The sequence below is a fragment of the Liolophura sinensis genome, chromosome 13, assembly GCF_032854445.1.
Source record: "Liolophura sinensis isolate JHLJ2023 chromosome 13, CUHK_Ljap_v2, whole genome shotgun sequence".
In the NCBI taxonomy this organism is placed as follows: domain Eukaryota; kingdom Metazoa; phylum Mollusca; class Polyplacophora; order Chitonida; family Chitonidae; genus Liolophura; species Liolophura sinensis.
In genome coordinates, this window is record NC_088307.1 from 9911358 (window position 1) to 9932114 (window position 20757).

At 40.0% G+C, this 20757-nt stretch overlaps 1 protein-coding gene across 1 annotated transcript in view; it reads left to right on the forward strand.

Moving 5' to 3' along the window:
• The first annotated feature begins 4178 nt into the window (after nucleotides 1–4178).
• Nucleotides 4179–20757, forward strand: part of LOC135480835 (kinesin-like protein KIF14) — a 41897-nt gene continuing 25318 nt past the window's right edge. The window contains exons 1-8 of the mRNA XM_064760764.1: nucleotides 4179–5576; nucleotides 6961–7215; nucleotides 9488–9590; nucleotides 11534–11629; nucleotides 12765–12956; nucleotides 15851–15967; nucleotides 19261–19382; nucleotides 19784–19882. Coding sequence (XP_064616834.1) covers nucleotides 4564–5576; nucleotides 6961–7215; nucleotides 9488–9590; nucleotides 11534–11629; nucleotides 12765–12956; nucleotides 15851–15967; nucleotides 19261–19382; nucleotides 19784–19882 — 1997 coding nt within the window. The 5' untranslated portion in view covers nucleotides 4179–4563. The remainder of the gene's footprint in view (nucleotides 5577–6960; nucleotides 7216–9487; nucleotides 9591–11533; nucleotides 11630–12764; nucleotides 12957–15850; nucleotides 15968–19260; nucleotides 19383–19783; nucleotides 19883–20757) is intronic.

Sequence of the window (20757 nt, forward strand, 5' to 3'; positions counted from 1 at the left end):
GACCAAACCATGTGACCTATTTGTGCAGGCGGATTGGGATAATGAACTCGAACTTTCACAGTTGGAAAAAAGTTCTGACTGCCACAGTAGTTTTAGCACTGTAGCGCACCACATTAGGTCTGACTACCAAAATAGTTCTAGCACAGTAGTTCACCATAGTAGTTCTGACTACCACAGTAGTTCACCACAGTAGTTCTGACTACCGTGGGCCACCACACTAGTTCTCATTACCACAGTAGGTCTCACTAACAGTAGTTCACCACAGTAGTTCTCACTACCACAGTAGCTCACCGCTGTAATTCTCACTACCACAGTAATTCTGACTATCACAGTAGTTCCAACTACCATAGTTGTACTGTAGTTCACCACAGTAATTCTCACTACTACAGCTGTTCACCGCAGTGGTTCTCACTCACGGAAGTTCTTGGTACCACAGTTGTTCACCACAGTAGTTTTCACCACCACAGTTGTTCTGACTACCTTAGCTGTTCACCACAGTAGTTCTCACCGTCACAGTAATTCTCACTACCACAACTGTTCACCACAGTAGCTTACTACCACAGCTGTTTACCACAGTATTTCTCAGTACCACATTGGTTCACCACAGTAGTTCTCACTACCACAGCTGTTCACCACAGTAGTTCTCACTGCCACATTTGGTCTGACTACCATGACTGTTCAGCACAGTAGTTCTCACTACCTCAGAAGTTCTGACTATCACCATAAAGTATTCTTTCAGCCTTGTATTTCCACTTTCCTTTCCTTAATTACATGTTCATGTTTATGATTTTGTCCGTGCATGCATTCCTTCTGTTGCCTAACGTGAACTAGTAGTTTGCCGAAAAATAAAATATTGAAAAATGACTTTAATATTCAGAGTTACACTGATTTTGTTCTACAACAGTAAAATTAGGTTTCATGGATATGTAATGTGTTCTGTTATTATAACATAATACTGTGTCATATTAAACATAATATCCTCTTAAGACTTTTTTTATGTTAAATTAATAAATGTGTGTGTTATATTTAACAGAATAATCTACTGCAATAACAGAAAACATTCTAGCATCACTCAGATGACAGATTTTCTGTTAAATTGAACAGATAGTTTTTTTGATAGCATGCATTGTAGTAGCGGACTCGTAGTTCGTATTTACATGAAGAATTAGAAGAAAACCTTGACTGAGGTAAATTGACATGGGGCTTCATTTTACTGGTTACATGTGACAATTTGCCCAGTATCACACTGTAGTTGCTGCTCTGGTTTAACACCCTACACTGGGAATCACGGTAAAATTTCCCATACAACAAGATGGAAAATCTCATCCAAGTAATGTGTTATAATCTCAGCGAAGTAGAAGTACAGAAACACTCGATGTGGATGGAAATGATTTGGCGTTGTAAATAAGCAGAAAAAAAAGTTTTAAATTTCCTGCAATTTTGTGGCTCATTTTCTTACTGTGATCTGTATCTTTGTATATAATCATTCTTGTTCCTTGCTAAAGGGGTCACGTCTTTACAAGGCACAATTATAATGTCACCGTCACGAGCACAGCCCGTGAATTCCGGAGGTTCGTCAGGTGTACCTGTATGTGAAGAGTGGTCATTTTCTCCACGCACGCAGTCTTCCTCTACTCGTATAAAAACGATCGCCGTCTTGCATGTAAGCGAAAAAATTCTTCAACCGTAAAATCAGCAGTGACCACAAAAAAGTGAATTATTTGGTATTCATTTGGTATTCATTAACCTCACCCCACCGAATGGTCAATGTGGCATTTGAGATCCAAACTGCAGTAAAAAAAAAAACGTACCATTTTCAGTTGTAACGCTGAAATCGTCGATCGAATAAAGGGCGATAATTCCAATAAAATATAACAAAAAACATCAATCTTTAATTATGCGGAAGAAATTGATTGATTTGTGTTTAACGCCGTTCTCAAGAATTTTTCATTTATCATTTTTTCACTTTTCACGGATATGGTGACAGTCAGGTTTATGGGTGGAGGAAACCTGAATACACGGAGTAAACCACCGACCGTCGCCGACAGTTAACAAATTCCTTAACAGCCTTGACCCCATGCGACCCCACTGGACAAGGGACTGATGGTTGCAGGAAGCAATCGCTTTAAACATCTGAGCCAACAAGCCCCCTCCCAAAAATAACGCATGTTCCATAGTATGGAGATCGCTTCGTATAATGGTTAGAGCGTCGGCCTAGATGTCGGGAGACCCGGGATCAAACCCAGCTCTGGTAGTACCAAAGACTTTAAGAATGATACATGTTGCTGCCTCACTTGGTGCAAAGATTTAGAGCGAAGAACCGGGTGTGGTGTGTCCGGCATGATACTTCAGTGGCGGTGGCGCTTTGACGGCATGGACCCGCCCTGAACAGAGAAGAGACAGTGTATGGACAGCCTATGTATACACACACCTAATGACTCCTCGTCCTCATATGGCTGAAGAAGTGTTACGTATGACGTAAAACCTCAAGCATACATGCATAAATACTGATACATGTATACGATGGTTGGAAGAAACCGGATGGTCCAGAGCTTTGACAAATCTAAGGAAACCTTTGCCCATGAATGACTCCGATGTGTAGCAAAAGATATGCAAATTTTTGTTAAATGCATGACACAACATTTAATTACCCACGTAACGACTATACATATATTTAGCCATGCAGGTTGAAAAACCACAGAATATACAATTAAGATTTCAACATTTAATGAGTGAAGCTTCAGGATTTCGACATTCAAGATTTCAACTTTCAAGATTTAAAATTTCAAAATTTCAATATTCATTGCATTCTACTTGTAATAACATATACATTGTGCATGGAACATTGTACATAGAATCAGCTAAAATATTATACAGAAACATTTTTGTTTAATAAAGATGTTAAAATAACAAAGACATACAAATTACACATATAGGCATCGTATATCTATTGGGAAAGTACCGTAGGCCTACCTCCCAGTATTATTCTGTATATCTATTGGGAAAATACCGTAGGCCTACCTCCCAGTATTATTCTGTATATCTATTGGGAAAGTACCGTAGGCCTACCTCCCAGTATTATTCTGTATATCTATTGGGAAAATACCGTAGGCCTACCTCCCAGTATTATTCTGTATATCTATTGGGAAAATACCGTAGGCCTACCTCCCAGTATTATTCTGTATATCTATTGGGAAAATACCGTAGACCTACCTCCCAGTATTATTCTGTATATCTATTGGGAAAGTACCGTAGGCCTACCTCCCAGTATTATTCTGTATATCTATTGGGACAGTACCGTAGGCCTACCTCCCAGTATTATTCTGTATATCTATTGGGACAGTACCGTAGGCCTACCTCCCAGTATTATTCTGTATATCTATTGGGAAAGTACCGTAGGCATAGCGCTAGGTACCTCTAACCTACCGACGGATGGGTAGCTATTTTGATATACCGGTACAAGTATACAAGTAAACGTTTGTGCGTGTGCGTGGAATGGGAGTGTGGAGTTGATATATCTTGTGATTGTAACGGGGAAGGGTGTACCGTTAAAATGCGAAGTGCAACACATAGGCCTACCGTATGTACAAAGTAGGAGCGGAGGATAAAACAAACCGCTGTCATTACGGGTTTAGTACTTTATAATGCGGCTTTATGGTATTAGATCGCACCCCAAAGGCCAACAAGTCCGGACAATCTGTATGGGCGTGCGGCTTACATGCTGTGAGTTACAACAGGGATTAACCTGGACGGATCCATGTAAATGTTAATCCCTAATCCGTAACAATGCGTAAGGCGTACGCTTACCGTCAGTTTGACTAGTTCACAGCTAACCATTTTAACTCTGGATCGGATTGGCTGACAAATTTGTGCCTGTATGCTTGTGTTAGGTCTAAACGACCCAAACAGAAACGGCTTTAAGCCTACTCATATTTGAGTAGGTGGATATGTCTTAGATAGAGTACCGGTACCGGTAGAGTCATGGTGCACGGGTAAGTTTACCCCGACTTCTATGTTGCCATCTACGCATTTCACGTGGAGTTTACTGGAAAAAGTGTACTTTACAGATGTGACTTTATGATCAAGTGGATAAACTGTGTTTGTCGATTACTCAGTCTGTGTACTTTTACAGAAGTATTGTGGATAGCGTATTCAAGGGAGGTTACTCTAAACAATTAATTAGTGCAAAGACGGATGGAGTTACCTACCCCTTGCTCTCGCATGATTGGTTAATGTGAACTGGGGCAGAGGCGGTTTCAAAATTTTGAGTTGAGGCCTGAAGTCAACGATTTCTGACAGAGTGATGCAGATCACAAGTACACGCGGACACGAGGGTTACCAGGATGCTAGAGTAACTGTGGAGAAATCTACTCATCTTTTCCCATTCGCCATAGATGCATAACCGCTCGCTCACTCTCTTTGAATTGGCGCGACTTAATTGTCAATACAACAACAACGCCCTGTTATTCGTGCCTGTGTTTTTGAGTTAAGAAATTGGAGTTGTTTCTTTTTATTTCTTTGTTTTTTTAATTAACTTTTCGAGTTAATTGTTCTATCAACATTATGTCTGAACCACCACCATCACCTTCGAAAACTAAAATGAAGCGAGTTTTGCCGAATGTACCTAAAAATAGATTTCAAGAAAATTCCGGACGTTTTTCTCCATCGACAAAAACTGTGACTTTCAATTCGGAAATAATTGAAACTTCCATTGGTGGTACTCAGAGTTATGGACACATCAAATGTGACCCGTTAAGTCCATGTAATGGCTGTGAATATCACAGTTCCAAATGTGTCAAGAAAGCTCCACAAGTCTCAACAGATGTTGATATGTATGAAAATGACAATGTGATGGAATCTGGGAAGATGGTTTCAGTGGCAATGGAACCCAGCTGTAAAACTAAAAAGGCAGAAGCTGATAAAACCGGTTCACATTCTCATGGAAGTGAAAAACGATCTGCCCAGACCAGCAGACCACAATCTGAAAATAATGACCCAAGCAAGGTGAAAAATGACACCATGGGTAGAAAGTCAGGAAAGGACCATGGTCCAGATGGTTTTACACCTAGCAGGAGGATGAAGAACATGCTGAGATCCAAGACTCTGTCCAGCGGGGCTTTAGGAGATGTGCCTGCTACCTCACTCTCCCCTCCCACCAAACACAACAACCTGCTGAACCTTCATCCAATGGGAGACAGCCCAACCAAGATCCCAGTGTTGGCCCGTCGTACTATCCAGTCATTTCCTGATGGACAGAGTCCTACGGCTGCACGAGAAAACTCGGCATCTCACAAGGACTCAACGGTGCAACAGTCCCCAGTCCAGGACTTACAGTTGCCTGCTCGCTCATTCCCCCTCTCTGCCTCGCACAACCTGACACCTGTGAGGCGGCACACTCTGGAGAGGCTGCCTCCTACCCCGGAGTGTTACAACAAAGTGAACTTTGAGACATATAGGACTGGCCTTGGTGCATCAAATGACTCGTTGATGGAAACTGATGAAATGTCAGAGTGTGAGAACGAAGGAGGAAGCTGCAGTGTGACTGTGGCTGTCCGAGTGCGACCATTCAGTCAAAGGTTTGACCTTTTTTTTTTAGTGTTGGTTTCAGTGACCATGTACAATTGTAGGCCTACTTTTATTTTCATGTCTTTTTGAAAGATAAATACATGTGTATAAATATATACCTGTAAGTTGTAAAGCCTTTCGATCATTTTAATTGTAAACCTGTGTTTATCCAGTGTTTTCAGTCACAATCTGGCCCAATAGAGCTAATCTTTGACCCAGTGTCAAAGTCATAACATCACATTGTCTAACTTTTTTCAAAGCTATATACATTTTGCATTCAAGTGTGAAATGACCAGTATCATAATAACTGACTAACAGGGCACAAAACATCATTATAAATGTATTTAAGTAGATTTTTTTTAGTTTTAGCTTTACAAGGTAAGTCCTAAAATACTTGTCTTTCATTTACTAAGACACATTAAGATGTGGGTTTAATCTTGGAGGGCCTGATACTTAGGAGAGAGTATTCCCCAACTGCCACCATATTCTTTTTGTATTGATTGAAATACATGTAAGCATTTAGTGCGAGATTGCTCTGACATTAGCTTTGGCAAAATTTTGTTCAGCCAAAGATGACCCCAAACCAACATCAGACTGCACTCCATTTAAAAATGCAATGTCAAGTATGTCGAGGCTGTCAGTTCACTTGTTAGCGTAGAGCATCATCACTGAATCTTGAGCCGATGTGGCATAGGAAATAACAAATTGACGTTGTGCTTGTGATACATAAACACACGAAAAGATAAGGAACACAAGTGTCTGCAAACTTCAGGCCGTTTAGACATATTTGATGGGGAATTTTGTCTCCAATGCTGTGACGAACTGCCTCAGATTTTTGAATGGAGAGCTCTCAGATTTTTCAATGGAGGGCTTTCAGATTTTTGCATGGAGAGCTCTCAGATTTTTCAATGGAGGGCTTTCAGATTTTTGAATAGAGAGCACATTTTTGAATGACGTTGGCTTTGGGGCCATCCTTGGCCGGATAAAACTTTGCCAAACCTTTACACGTCATAGCAATCTCGAACTACATGTAGTTAGCATTCAAGAGGACTGGTAGCCTAGGGCCTTTTAGTTGGTCTTACATGAAGTTTATTGAAGATACACGATTGTAACTTGCCGTTCACTGCTACGATGCACAGACATGCATCTGTATGGCACCTATGTCAGCGAAAGTTCATCAGTCACTTGCTTAACACTGACCGGAATTTAGCCAGAATTTGAAATCAAGCTGTTTCATTTCGAATTTCCTTCTATTTTCCCTATCTCTCCCATGTTAACTCTGTAAGAATAGGGCGTCTCAAAGACACTGAGTCTGTCATGGTGGAAGAACGTTCAGTCTGGCTCTATTAGACACCAGGTCAAATAAATTGCTCAATCTTTCACTTTGCCATCCAGGGAGCTGTCTGACAACAATGTGAGATGTGTGGTGGGAATGACTGACAATGAGACTGTGGTCACCTCGGACAACGGCCAGAAACATCCATTTTATTACGACTTCTCGTTCTGGTCGTTCGACGATGAACATGGCGACTTTGCCAGTCAGGAATATGTGTACACCAGCCTAGCCAGGCCGCTGCTGGGCAAGGCTTTCGAAGGATACAACACCTGTCTGTTTGCTTATGGACAAACTGGAAGTGGCAAGAGTTACAGGTGCGTCCAAATTCTGATTAAAATCCAGCATGATGTGATTTATGAAAAAGCCAAAAAACTTTATTTACCAGTGATTGTGAAAATACAAATGTATCAGAGTTTTTTTTCTGGTAAAAGGTTAAAGTGAAAGCAATCCGATTTCAAAGTACACATATATCTTATGTTGACTAGGACTATTGTATAATTTGAAATCAAAACTCATCTTGTGTCTTATTATTTAGAGAAGTATTTCTTATTCGTAATTTCCTATTAAAGTGTTCTCCCATCTGACCAGGTTTCTACTAATTCAATGTGCCCTTCCTGTACCAGTGAGTGAGGTTGACAGAATAGGCAGAACAGATTGTGACTACGTTACTAAATTCTCTGTAAATATTTTCCGGTCTAATGTATCCCATGTACACTGTAAAAGATTATGACCACTCCAGTAGTACAAACAATGAATGCCATAGTGTTTTCCTATCTTTAATAACCTCATAGCAGTGTGATCCAGCATGGCCACGTGTTTTGTATTGTGGGTGTACATGTATATATTGTACATCTTTAAGGTTGCCACTTATCGTAAGTATAAGTAAGTATAGACATATTGCCATTTACGCCCCCAACAATTTAAAGAATTGTGGTTATGGCTAACAAGCAAAATTTACTTAAGGTCTTCATTTATTTGCATTGTGCTTGTACTGACTTTATTTGAGTGGTATATGGCGATTATATACTTGTTCAGCATAGGCTGTAGTGCTGTTAGTTTTGGCTGATTGCCTAGAATTACACCTTTGGTGATCAAAGGAATTCAGGCTGATGGTTGACCCAGTGCTGTCATGAATGGAAGGTTGTTTTTTTCAGAAGTGCTTGCCAAGTTTGTGTTAGATGAAAGAATAATGAGAATTGCATCTCCTGTTAAATTGCCTAGAAATTATATTTGTATGTATATTAAACAAAGGCCAGTTAACGAAGTTTTCTTCATTTTGTTGAAATACATTTAACAAAATAAGCAGGTAAAAATATAAAATTATGTGTTTGTTAAATGAAAAAGGACAGAAAAGAAAAAATACATAAGTGGGATATACCATGTGTTCTTGCATGCTGGAATGTCATTGAAGCATGTGGGATGGACTGAAACAAAATATTTTCTCTGTGTCCAAAACTTCCCAAAAAAAAACAAAAAAGGCATTGCTACCCTGGAAAATCGTCACGATGTATACATGGACATGTAGGAAAACAGTGTTGTGGCCCTTATCAGGTAAATCCCACTTCAAGGGCAACGAAAATCCCAAAATGAAGTACAGGTATATACATATACATATAAATACTAATCCGTCAACCTTTTCAACCACCTGTGCAACCAATATTGTAAAACATTCTGAGAGAACTATGGAGTGTAGAGACACAGTTTCAGTAACATAAACAAATCATTTTTAGTGTCATTTTCATAATAGTTGTCTGCATAAATCCGACTGAAAAAGTGTTTAGTGGCTGAAAAGTTTGAAGACTTACAGTATATGGTGATAGACCCTAAAGCACTGTTCAGCAAAATAGTTTATGGTATCTATTGTAGAATGTTTTTCCAACAAATTGTAAACAAATTTAAAACCTCAGATTCTGTGTTAGTGCACAGTTACCCAGAGGGCATTAGTGACTACGGGTGCATAATTTTTTCTTGAAATTATTTGACAAGTAAAAGCATTATAGCTCTAGGTACGTAAATGCTTACATGTATATCCGTAGAATCCAAGGTTTCAAATGCTTTTGCTGGATTGAAAAAAATTCTAAAAAAATAAATCCAACTATTTTTGTGAACAGTGTTTAATGGTCTTTCATCTGTACATATGAATCATGTTGGCATTTTCTTTGCCTTTAAAAGTACAAAAAGATTTGAAACTGCCAGGAGTACTGAAATTCTTGAACCTTTTCACGTATTTGCAAGGTGTTTATTCAAACATATTCTAAAGGCATTATTTTGCGTTGACTGATAAAATTATGCTTTTTGTAAACTGACCAATCCAACCAATGTAGTTTTGTTTCCAGAATGAAATTAATAATGTGCATAAATTTGCACTGAAAGTTGCTCTGGCATATGCAAAAAGTTTGAGGAATTAGGATAGCTCTTGAAATGTGACCGACTTGAGTTATGAGTACATGCTCTGCTGTGTACTTCTCTGTCAAACCCACTGATCTAAGGTCTCTAAGTGAAACTCTGCACCAAAACCCCTCCCCCATGCCCACCTAATCATTACCTTACTCATTGAGCCGTTGCCCTTTTTTTTCTCCACCACAGTATAATGGGTCACGGCAGGGAGGCAGGCATTATCCCGCGCTTTAGTGAGGAATTGTTCGCCCGAATGGAGGCAGCAACGTCGGACCAACCTGTGAGTTCTCGTGTTAAGTCATTGTGTTCAGTCATTGTGTTCAGTCATTGTTCATTCAAGTATGCAATCTGTTACAAGTCATTAACTACTTATGCAGTGTATACATGTACATGTGTATATACAAGGCCAGCTCTAAAGATTTGTTTGTTTCTGGTAATCTGATACTATTTTTAAATTGTTAATTTAAAGATTTGGCCCTGGGCACCGCCCGGTTTCCTCCTAACATAAAGCTGGCTGCCATCATACATGTATGAGTGAAATAACTATCAGGAGTGACATAAAAGACAAATCAAATAAGTAAATAAAGACAGTGGGTCTTGATGGAGTTTTTTTTCCCTCCAGGCCTAAAATGTAATATTTTAAATAATGTAATTCTTAAAAAACTGTTTAATTTACATTTGCTTGTTTAATTTCCGTATATGTCTCATGTTATTGTCAAAGCTTTAAGGTTTCTCAGACAAAACGACATGGTGAATCTAACGCTATGCCTCTGAAACATCATAATAAGTACATTTCCACCTGTCAAACACTGGTGTGTTACTTCTGGTACTGCAGTTTCCTATAAAACTTATGACTTGAAACTTATATCAAATAAATAAATAAATAAGGAAAATTGTATATGTAAGTCGAAAAAAAAAAAAGAAAGAAATTAAATTGGAGTATAACGTCTGTAGTTTGTCAGTTTGGACCATACACACTACAAACATGTTTTGTGTTTGGCCTAGACTAATATCCTCTGTAGTTTGTCATTTTGGACGGGGGCCTCCGTGGCTCAGTTGGTTGGCGCGCTAGCGCAGCATAATGACCCAGGAGTCTCTCACCAATGCGGTCACTGTGAGTTCAAGTCCAGCTCATGCTGGCTTCCTCTCCGGCCGTATGTGGGAAGGTCTGACAGCAACCTGTGGATGGTCATGGGTTTCCCCCAGGCTCTGCCCGGTTTCCGCCCACCATAATGCTGGCCGCCGTCGTATAAGTGAAATATTCTTGAGTACGGCGTAAAACACCAATCAAATAAATAAATAAATAAATGGACCATACACAATACAAAGATGTTTTGTGTTTGGCCTAGGCTAATATCCTCTGTAGTTTGTCAGTTTGGATCATACACAATACAAAGATGTTTTGTGTTTTGCCTAGACTAATATCCCCTGTAGTTTGTCAGTTTGGACCATACACACAACAATCATGTTTTGTGTTTGGCCTAGGCTAATATCCCCTGTAGTTTGTCAGTTTGGACCATACACGCTACAGACATGTTTTGTGTTTGGCCTAGGCTAATATCCCCAGTAGTTTGTCAGTTTGGATCATACACACAACAATCATGTCTTGTATTTGGCCTAGGCTAATATCCCCTGTAATTTGTCAGTTTGGACCATACACACTACAGACATGTTTTGTGTTTGGCCTAGGCTAATATCCTCTGTAGTTTGTCAGTTTGGACCATACACACAACAATCATGTTTTGTGTTTGGCCTAGGCTAATATCCCCTGTAGTTTGTCAGTTTGGACCATACACACTACAAACATGTTTTGTGTTTGGCCTAGGCTAATATCCCCAGTAGTTTGTCAGTTTGGACCATACACACAACAGTCATGTTTTGTGTTTGGCCTAGTCTAATATACCCTGTAGTTTGTCAGTTTGGACCATACACACTAGAAACATGTTTTGTATTTGGCCTAGGCTAATATCCCCTTTATATACCGGTTTCCTCCCACCATAATGCTGGCTGCCGTCATATAATCTTCTTGAGTATGGCGTAAAACACGTAAATATTAGAAGTTGGTTACCAGCTACCTGCTACTTTCAAAAAAAAAACAAAACAAAAAAAAAATGAGCAGGTAACCACCTACTTTGACCAAAGTTCCTGTTTTAACTTTACTTAGTTCTCTTGTCAGCTAGCAGTTATAAAGATAAGCAAAGCCTTTACCGCGTGTGTTTCTGTGATCATCCCCAGGTTAAGATGAATGTTGAGATCAGCTTCTTTGAGATTTACAATGAGAAGATCCATGACCTGCTGGCTTCCTCCAAGGAAAAGTCGGGTAAAAAAGCGGTAAGTTTTAAAAGAAGAAAAAATTATAAAGATTGAGTCTCCCTCGAAAATATAAAACAAGTCCACATCAGCGCTTGTATTCAATATATTCACTACTTATTATACCCCAGTCATCAATCATTTTAACTGGGGAGCAAACTTGAGTTGCAGAAAATGAAAAAAAATTGACACAGAAAGATAGTAAAACTAGTACTATTTTCATGAATGGCGCACGATTTTGTACAGAGAAAAGAAACACTGTCATCAATTTGCATCACGTCACGTTAAGTTACTAGTAATTGTGACATGCAATATAAGCGTTCCTAATGGCGATGTGCCATATCAAACATATGCAAAAAGATCAGCGCAACATTAAAAGATTCTCAAATGGAAGATGTGAATAATAATGTCAGCTTTGGTAATATGCATACCAGGCGCTGATTTAGACTTCAGCATTTTTACCAGAAAGATTGATATTGCTAAAATATATTATGGTGCTTTATAGTAATGAGGTGAAAACGTGTTTGAATTTTTTCTAATCAAGGCATGAAAAAAGGCACTTCTAGCAGCCATGTGTGCCTGAAATTCTGTGTTGTCTCTTAGAAAATTTGATAATACTCATTTTTTTAATGGCATACATGTATGATGTCCCAAAGAGCCAAGACTGTGTGTCAGATAAATCACTGACTCCAAATTTTAAACTTTATATTTCAACCCCTGAGTAGATTATGGTTTGAAGTGTTCCAATCAATGTCTTAATGAAGGCGGGAAGATTTAGTGGAGGAATGAGTTTTTTAACTGGTTGTAAACATTTTCATCTATTTTATCTCACTTTGGATATTATCATTAACAATCAAAACCCGTTTACGTTTTATTGGTTGAAACATGTTCTCACCAGGATATGGCTACAGTGTTGCCAAAGAGATTTCATAACGTCATAATCATTGATTGATTGATTGATTGAAGGCAATAGAGTTGATGTTGTTTTTAGGATGTTACACGTACTGAATATATAGGATGGTCAGTATGACTGACCGACGACATGACAGCTGTGTTGCTGAGTGTAAGTACGCATTCTTTTGATTGTCATTGAGGAAAAAGGTGAAACAGAAAACGAAAAGACTATAATCACTGCTCATTTGTTTGTGTTCTACAGCTGAAGGTTCGAGAACATCCTGTGCTAGGACCGTATGTTGAAGGCCTGTCCACTTTTGTGGTGAACTCCTTTGAGGATATTCAGGGGTGGATAACTCTGGGTAATAAAAGTCGAGCCACAGCAGCGACTGGGATGAATGACAAGAGTAGCCGTTCCCATTCCGTGTTCACGTTAGTTCTCACCCAAACAAAGGTAAACACTGTCAAAAAGACGTTTAATAAGATGATGGTTTCGTGCTTGCTCCACGACTGGGTATATTGTGAAATTTATCAAAAGCTTGTTAAACTCCCTGACTAGTACCCTAATTCTTCTAATATTTGGAACATCTGCGGCCACTTTCACAAAGATGTCGTGCTTTTACGATATCATACCTATAGGAAAATGGTATACATAATAGTGACGTACAAAACATCATACGACAAATCATACGATTAAAAACTGGTGTGCGGCTTTGTAAAAGTGGCCCTGGTCTACTGTTTTTATCCAGTACATGTGTAACTGTAACTGTAGCAGCAATACTCACTTTCTCTTTTTTTCACAGGGTTAGTTCATTCAATGGACAACATGTCCTTATCTGTACTTCTGTGAAAACTTAAGAGAGAAATGTAAATGTTTGCTTTCTGCACAACTGATATCTGTCTTAAAAATTAGAAGAATTACAGTACTATTTGGTCCTGGTAAGCTTAAGATGCACTAATTTGACTCCCAAGATCAGCTAACACCGACATTATTTATTACTGGTTTATTAATGCACTTAGAATAATAGAATAATAATAGAATCAACATGTTATTAAAACATGTGAACAATAGAATGGGAGTGCAATATATTGAGCTTGAGGTATTTAATATAGATTGTACCAGTGTTTAATTTGTGCATTAATAATGTCATTTAGAGAAAAAAAAAAAGAAGAAGAAATTAAAGATTGTGCACTGCAGGAAGTTATTTCTACAGTCTGTGCATGTTTGAGAACGTCTATAGACCGTAGTTTCAATATACAGGCAACCATTGGCAGTTGTATACTCTTATACATCGAATGGTCTTCAAATGACAACACCTACGACATACATACTGATACTTGTCGTCTTGGTTTTTAGTTTCAAAGATGACGTCATTATAGAACGGTGGCGACTACAAACATGTAGCTGTACCTCTCATCCCTGTATCTGCCTTTTTCCTGTTTCCAATCTGAATACCCGGAAGGTCAGAACATACATGTAGCGGTACATCTCATCCCTGTATCTGCCTTTTTCCTGTTTCCAATCTGAATACCCGGAAAGTCAGAACATACATGTAGCTGTACCTCTCATCCCTGTATCTGCCTTTTATCTGTTTCCAATCTGAATACCTGGAAGGTCAGAACATACATGTAGCGGTACATCTCATCCCTGTATCTGCCTTTTTCCTGTTTCCAATCTGAATACTCGGAAGGTCAGAACATACATGTAGCTGTACCTCTCATCCCTGTATCTGCCTTTTTCCTGTTTCCAATCTGAATACCCGGAAGGTCAGAACATACATGTAGCTGTACCTCTCATCCCTGTATCTGCCTTTTATCTGTTTCCAATCTGAATACTCAGAAGGTCAGAACATACATGTAGCTGTACTTCTCATCCCTGTATCTGCCTTTTTCCTGTTTCCAATCTGAATACTCGGAAGGTCAGAACATACATGTAGCGGTACCTCTCATCCCTGTATCTGCCTTTTTCCTGTTTCCAATCTGAATACCCGGAAGGTCAGAACATACATGTAGCGGTACATCTCATCCCTGTATCTGCCTTTTATCTGTTTCCAATCTGAATACCCGGAAGGTCAGAACATACATGTAGCGGTACATCTCATCCCTGTATCTGCCTTTTTCCTGTTTCCAATCTGAATACTCGGAAGGTCAGAACATACATGTAGCGGTACATCTCATCCCTGTATCTGCCTTTTTCCTGTTTCCAATCTGAATACTCGGAAGGTCAGAACATACATGTAGCGGTACATCTCATCCCTGTATCTGCTTTTTTCCTGTTTCCAATCTGAATACCCGGAAGGTCAGAACATACATGTAGCTGTACCTCTCATCCCTGTATCTGCCTTTTATCTGTTTCCAATCTGAATACCCGGAAGGTCAGAACATACATGTAGCTGTACCTCTCATCCCTGTATCTGCCTTTTATCTGTTTCCAATCTGAATACTCGGAAGGTCAGAACATACATGTAGCAGTACATCTCATCCCTGTATCTGCCTTTTATCTGTTTCCAATCTGAATACCCGGAAGGTCAGAACATACATGTAGCGGTACATCTCATCCCTGTATCTGCCTTTTTCCTGTTTCCAATCTGAATACTCGGAAGGTCAGAACATACATGTAGCGGTACATCTCATCCCTGTATCTGCCTTTTTCCTGTTTCCAATCTGAATACTCGGAAGGTCAGAACATACATGTAGCGGTACATCTCATCCCTGTATCTGCCTTTTTCCTGTTTCCAATCTGAATACCCGGAAGGTCAGAACATACATGTAGCTGTACCTCTCATCCCTGTATCTGCCTTTTATCTGTTTCCAATCTGAATACTCGGAAGGTCAGAACATACATGTAGCGGTACATCTCATCCCTGTATCTGCCTTTTATGTGTTTCCAATCTGAATACCTGGAAGGTCAGAACATACATGTAGCGGTACATCTCATCCCTGTATCTGCCTTTTTCCTGTTTCCAATCTGAATACCCGGAAGGTCAGAACATACATGTAGCGGTACATCTCATCCCTGTATCTGCCTTTTTCCTGTTTCCAATCTGAATACTCGGAAGGTCAGAACATACATGTAGCGGTACATCTCATCCCTGTATCTGCCTTTTTCCTGTTTCCAATCTGAATACCCGGAAGGTCGGAACATACATGTAGCTGTACATCTCATCCCTGTATCTGCCTTTTTCCTGTTTCCAATCTGAATACCCGGAAGGTCAGAACATACATGTAGCTCTACCTCTTATCCCTGTATCTGCCTTTTTTTCTGTTTCCAGTCTGAGTACCTGAAACGTCAGAACATACATGTAGCTCTACCTCTTATCCCTGTATCTGCCTTTTTTCTGTTTTCAGTCTGAGTATCTGGAAGGTCAGAACCATGATCATTCCATCACAAGTAAGATCAACTTGGTGGACCTGGCGGGCAGTGAGCGGCAGACAACTGCTCAGACCTCAGGAGAAAGGCTGCGGGTAAGATATCACTAAATGTTCGCTCAAGGCCGAGGGGTTTTACGGTGAGCATGCCAGCACAGCACAGTGACCCAGGAGCCTCTCACCACTGTGAGTTCACATCTCATGCTGGCTTCTTCTCTGGCCGCACATAGGTCTGCCAGCAACCTGCTAATGATCGTGGGTTTCCTTCCACCATAATGCTGGCTGCTGTTGTATAAATATTCCAGTAAACTGTAGTTAAAATTCATTTGAGCAAGCAGCTCTAGATTTTTGCATGTGGCTATGGTTTCGGGTTCACTTTATCATGAAATGCAACAAACTTGCTCTTTCAACAAACCACTTCGAACATAAAGAAAGAAATAGGCCACAGTTGCCGTAGTCAGTAAGTCAGTGCTGAAGTATCTACAATTTAACCTGATCAATGATGTGTGTGTAAAAGGTCTGAGAAGTGCCGACAGTCTGCCACTAGGGGGTGCCTCTGTTCACGGTGCGCTGGTTTCACTTTGAAGGATCTTGTTTTTATTGAAGTCTAAATAACAAACAAGTCTGATGGCTGGTGTACAGGAAATGATGATCTTGTTGTCTTTAGTGTTGCTCTGAGTTGTGAGCATATGCATACCCTTGATCAAACAGTTAAAGAAAGATAATTCCTGTGTCAGAGGTGTTCCCCTTTATGCAGACGGCACTTGGCTGATCACAACTACTCTCTGAGATCAACAAACAATTTTTATTCCTGCCAAAAAGGCGATAATTTTAAAATTAGGAAGCTTCAGTGATTATTTATTTATTAATTTTTTTTTAAGAGAAGGTCCAAGTCACTTATGAAAGACTTTATGAAACACATGTACAAAAAAATTAGTGAATTTATTAAATTGTTAATTGTGAATTTTGATTAATTAAATTTGCAATTTTTTTTCTTTTAGAATAAAAGGAGGGTGTCTAAACAGACGTTCTGATGATGGAACATGCAAAATTCTTATCAGGGGTCATTTATTATTTGAGTCTCCTGGTTTAAATTTGTTCACACCATGACATGATAGCAATATCCATTCATTCATTCATGCTTGCATTGTTGGACGCAAATAAATGTAAAATGAAATATTACTTTTGATGGTGGAAACTTAGACTTTTCGAGTAGGATCTGATCCTACATATGAAACAGACCTCTAAAAACCTCTCCGTTGTAAAGATCAGTAGAACAATGGGAAGATTGGGGACTTGGTCGTTCATGAAATTGGGGACTTGGTCGTTCATGAAATTGGGGACTTGGTCGTTCATGAAATTGGGGACTTGGTCGTTCATGAAATTGGGGACTTGGTCGTTCATGAAATTGGGGACTTGGTCAGGCATAGCAGTTACACGTACAAGCGAAATCACAAAAAGATCTGATCCTACATATGAAACAGACCTCTAAAAACCTCTCTGTTGTAAAGATCAGTAGAACAATGGGAAGATTGGGGACTTGGTCGTTCATGAAATTGGGGACTTGGTCAGTCATGAAATTGGGGACTTGGTCGTTGATGAAGTTGGGGACTTGGTCAGGCATGAAATTGGGGACTTGGTCGGTCATGAAATTGGAGACTTGTTCAGTCATGAAATTGGAGACTTGGTCAGACCTGAAAATGGGGACTTGGTCGGTCATGAAATTGGGGACTTGGTCGGTCATGAAATTGGAGACTTGTTCAGTCATGAAATTGGAGACTTGGTCAGACATGAAATTGGGGACTTGGTCAGTCATTCAGACATGAAATTGGAGATTTGGTCAGTCATGAAATTGGAGACTTGGTCAGTCATGAAATTGGGGACTTGTTCAGTCATGAAATTGGAGAGTTGGTCAGTCATAAAATTGGAGACTTGGTCGTTCATGAAATTGGAGACTTGGTCAGCCCTGAAATTGGGGACTTGGTCAGTCATGAAATTGGGGACTTGGTCAGTCATGAAATTGGAGAGTTGGTCAGTCATGAAATTGGGACTTGGTCAGTCATGAAATTGGGGACTTGGTCGGTCATGAAAGTGGAGATTTAGTTAGTTATGAAATTGGAGACTTGGTCAGTCATGAAATTGGAGACTTGATCAGTCATGAAATTGGGGACTTGGTCAGTCATGAAATTGGAGACTTGGTCAGTCATGAAATTGGAGAGTTGGTCAGTCATGAAATTGGGACTTGGTCAGTCATGAAATTGGGGACTTGGTCGGTCATGAAAGTGGAGATTTAGTTAGTTATGAAATTGGAGACTTGGTCAGTCATGAAATTGGGGACTTGGTCAGTCATGAAATTAGGGACTTGGTCGTTCATGAAATTGGGGACTTGGTCGTTCATGAAATTGGGGACTTGGTCAGTCATGAAATTGGGGACTTGGTCAGTCAGGAAATTGGAGATAATGGACAGGAATAGCAGTTACACGTACAAGCAAAATCACAAAAAGATCTGATCCTACATATGAAACAGACCTCTAAAAACCTCTTTGTTGTAAAGATCAGTAGAACAATGAGAAGATATGGGACTGGATCGTTCATGAAATTGGGGACTTGGTCAGTCAGGAAATTGGAGACATGGTCAGTCAGGAAATTGGAGACATGGTCAGTCATGAGATTTGGGACTTGGTCGTTCATGAAATTGGAGAGTTGGTCATTTATGAAATTGGGGACTTGGTCGGTCATAAAATTGGAGACTTGGTCAGTCGTGAAATTGGAGACTTGATCGGTCATGAAATTGGGGACTTGGTCAGTCGTGAAATTGGAGACTTGATCGGTCATGAAATTGGAGACTTGGTCCGTCATGAAATTGGGGACTTGGTCGTTCATGAAATTAGGGACTTGGTCGTTCATGAAATTGGGGACTTGGTCGTTCATGAAATTGGGGACTTGGTCAGTCATGAAATTAGGGACTTGGTCAGACCTGAAATTGGGGATAATGGACAGGAATAGCAGTTACACGTACAAGTGAAATCACAAAAGTTTAGTGCCTCGTGTGGATGGGGGTGTTTAGTGCCTGGTGTAGAAGTGGATATTTAGTGCCTGGTGTGGATGTGGACGTTTAGTGCCTGATGTGGATGTGGATGTTTAGTGCCTGGTGTGGATGTGAACTCTGTACATTTTGAACCCTGAAGTTTTTACTTAAGAACCGAATAATTAGTCTCATTTTAGCATTTGCTGAATTCTGTTAAACAAATCGCCATGTTGCCGTTCAGTGATGATGTACTTATCCAACTTGTTGGACAATCAGTCGCTTTCGAAATAAATGCACTGACAGATCTGCTAGTATTAGATCAGAGAGATAAACAAACAACTTATTCGGTTTTTGCTTTTAGGAAGGTGCTAACATCAACAAATCACTGATGACCTTGGGCAAGGTCATATCACTGCTGTGTGAGCGATCCACCAGTAAGCGCAAGAAGCTGTTTATCCCGTACAGGGATTCCGTCCTCACATGGTATGTATGTGTGCTTCTTAGGACTCCGTATACCTGCCAACCGATTGTCAGTGTAAGGGGTCACAAGGTAAAACAACAATATTTCATAAGCCATCTGATCTCTTGTTGTGCATGGGAAGATATTTCAGCAACCTCTGGAAGGCCGTTAGTTTCTTCTGGGCTCTGCACATTTTTCCTCCAACCATAAATGTGGCCGCAGTCATATAAGTAAAATATTCTTAAGTGCACTCGGATCAAGTAAATAAATAGATTTGCAAGTTGCAGCTATGCATGTATGTACACTGTTGGTTTATAGTTGCTTTCTGGCCATACAAACTTGTAAGCTTGTTTGTCTAGTGAAACACTACATGTATGGTACAGTCTCACTCTGACACATGCACCTTTTTGCTCTAACTGTTCAGGTTGCTGAAGGAGAGTTTGGGAGGTAACTCCAAGACAGCGATGATAGCCACCATCAGCCCAGCCAATCACCACACAGAAGAGACTCTCAGCACGCTGCGGTATCCTTGACAACAATATCACCATCATCAGTGTTGTCGTATTAGGCCCTGATATCGCCCTCTGGAAACTGTGGACTTGATTGATTGATTGATTGATTTGTGTTTACCACCATCACTTATTATGATAGCGGTCAGGTTACTGTGTGGAGGAAACTTTGGACTCAAAGCCGCAGCTTAAAGAGCAAGAACTGGATAACAACTTGTGGCCCCATTGCTCAGGGGACTTGATACTTGTAATGACGTGGCCTTGATACTTGTAATGACCCGGCCTTGATGCTTGTAATGACCCAGCCTTGATGCTTGTAATGACCCAGCCCTGATGCTTGTAATGACCCAGCCTTGATGCTTGTAATGACCCGGCCTTGATACTTGCAATGACCCAGCCTTGATACTTGTAATGGCCCTGTCTTGATACTTGTAATGACCCAGCCTTGATACTTGTAATGACCCAGCTCTGATACTTGTAATGACCCAGCCTTGATACTTGTAATGACCCAGCCTTGATACTTGTAATTATGTGGCCTTGATACTTGTAAATATGCGGCCTTGATACTTGTAATGACCCAGCCTTGATACTTGCAATAACCCGGCCTTGATACTTGTAATGACCCAGCCTTGATACATGTAATGACTCACCCTTGATACTTGTAATGACCCAGCCTTGATACTTGTAATGACCCGGCCTTGATACTTGTAATGACCCGGCCTTGATACTTGTAATGACCCAGCCTTGATACTTGTAATGAGCCGGCCTTGATACTTTTAATGACCCAGCTCTGATACTTGTAATGACCCAGCCTTGATACTTGTAATGACCCAGCCTTGATACTTCTAATTATGTGGCCTTGATACTTGTAAATACGCGGCCTTGATAC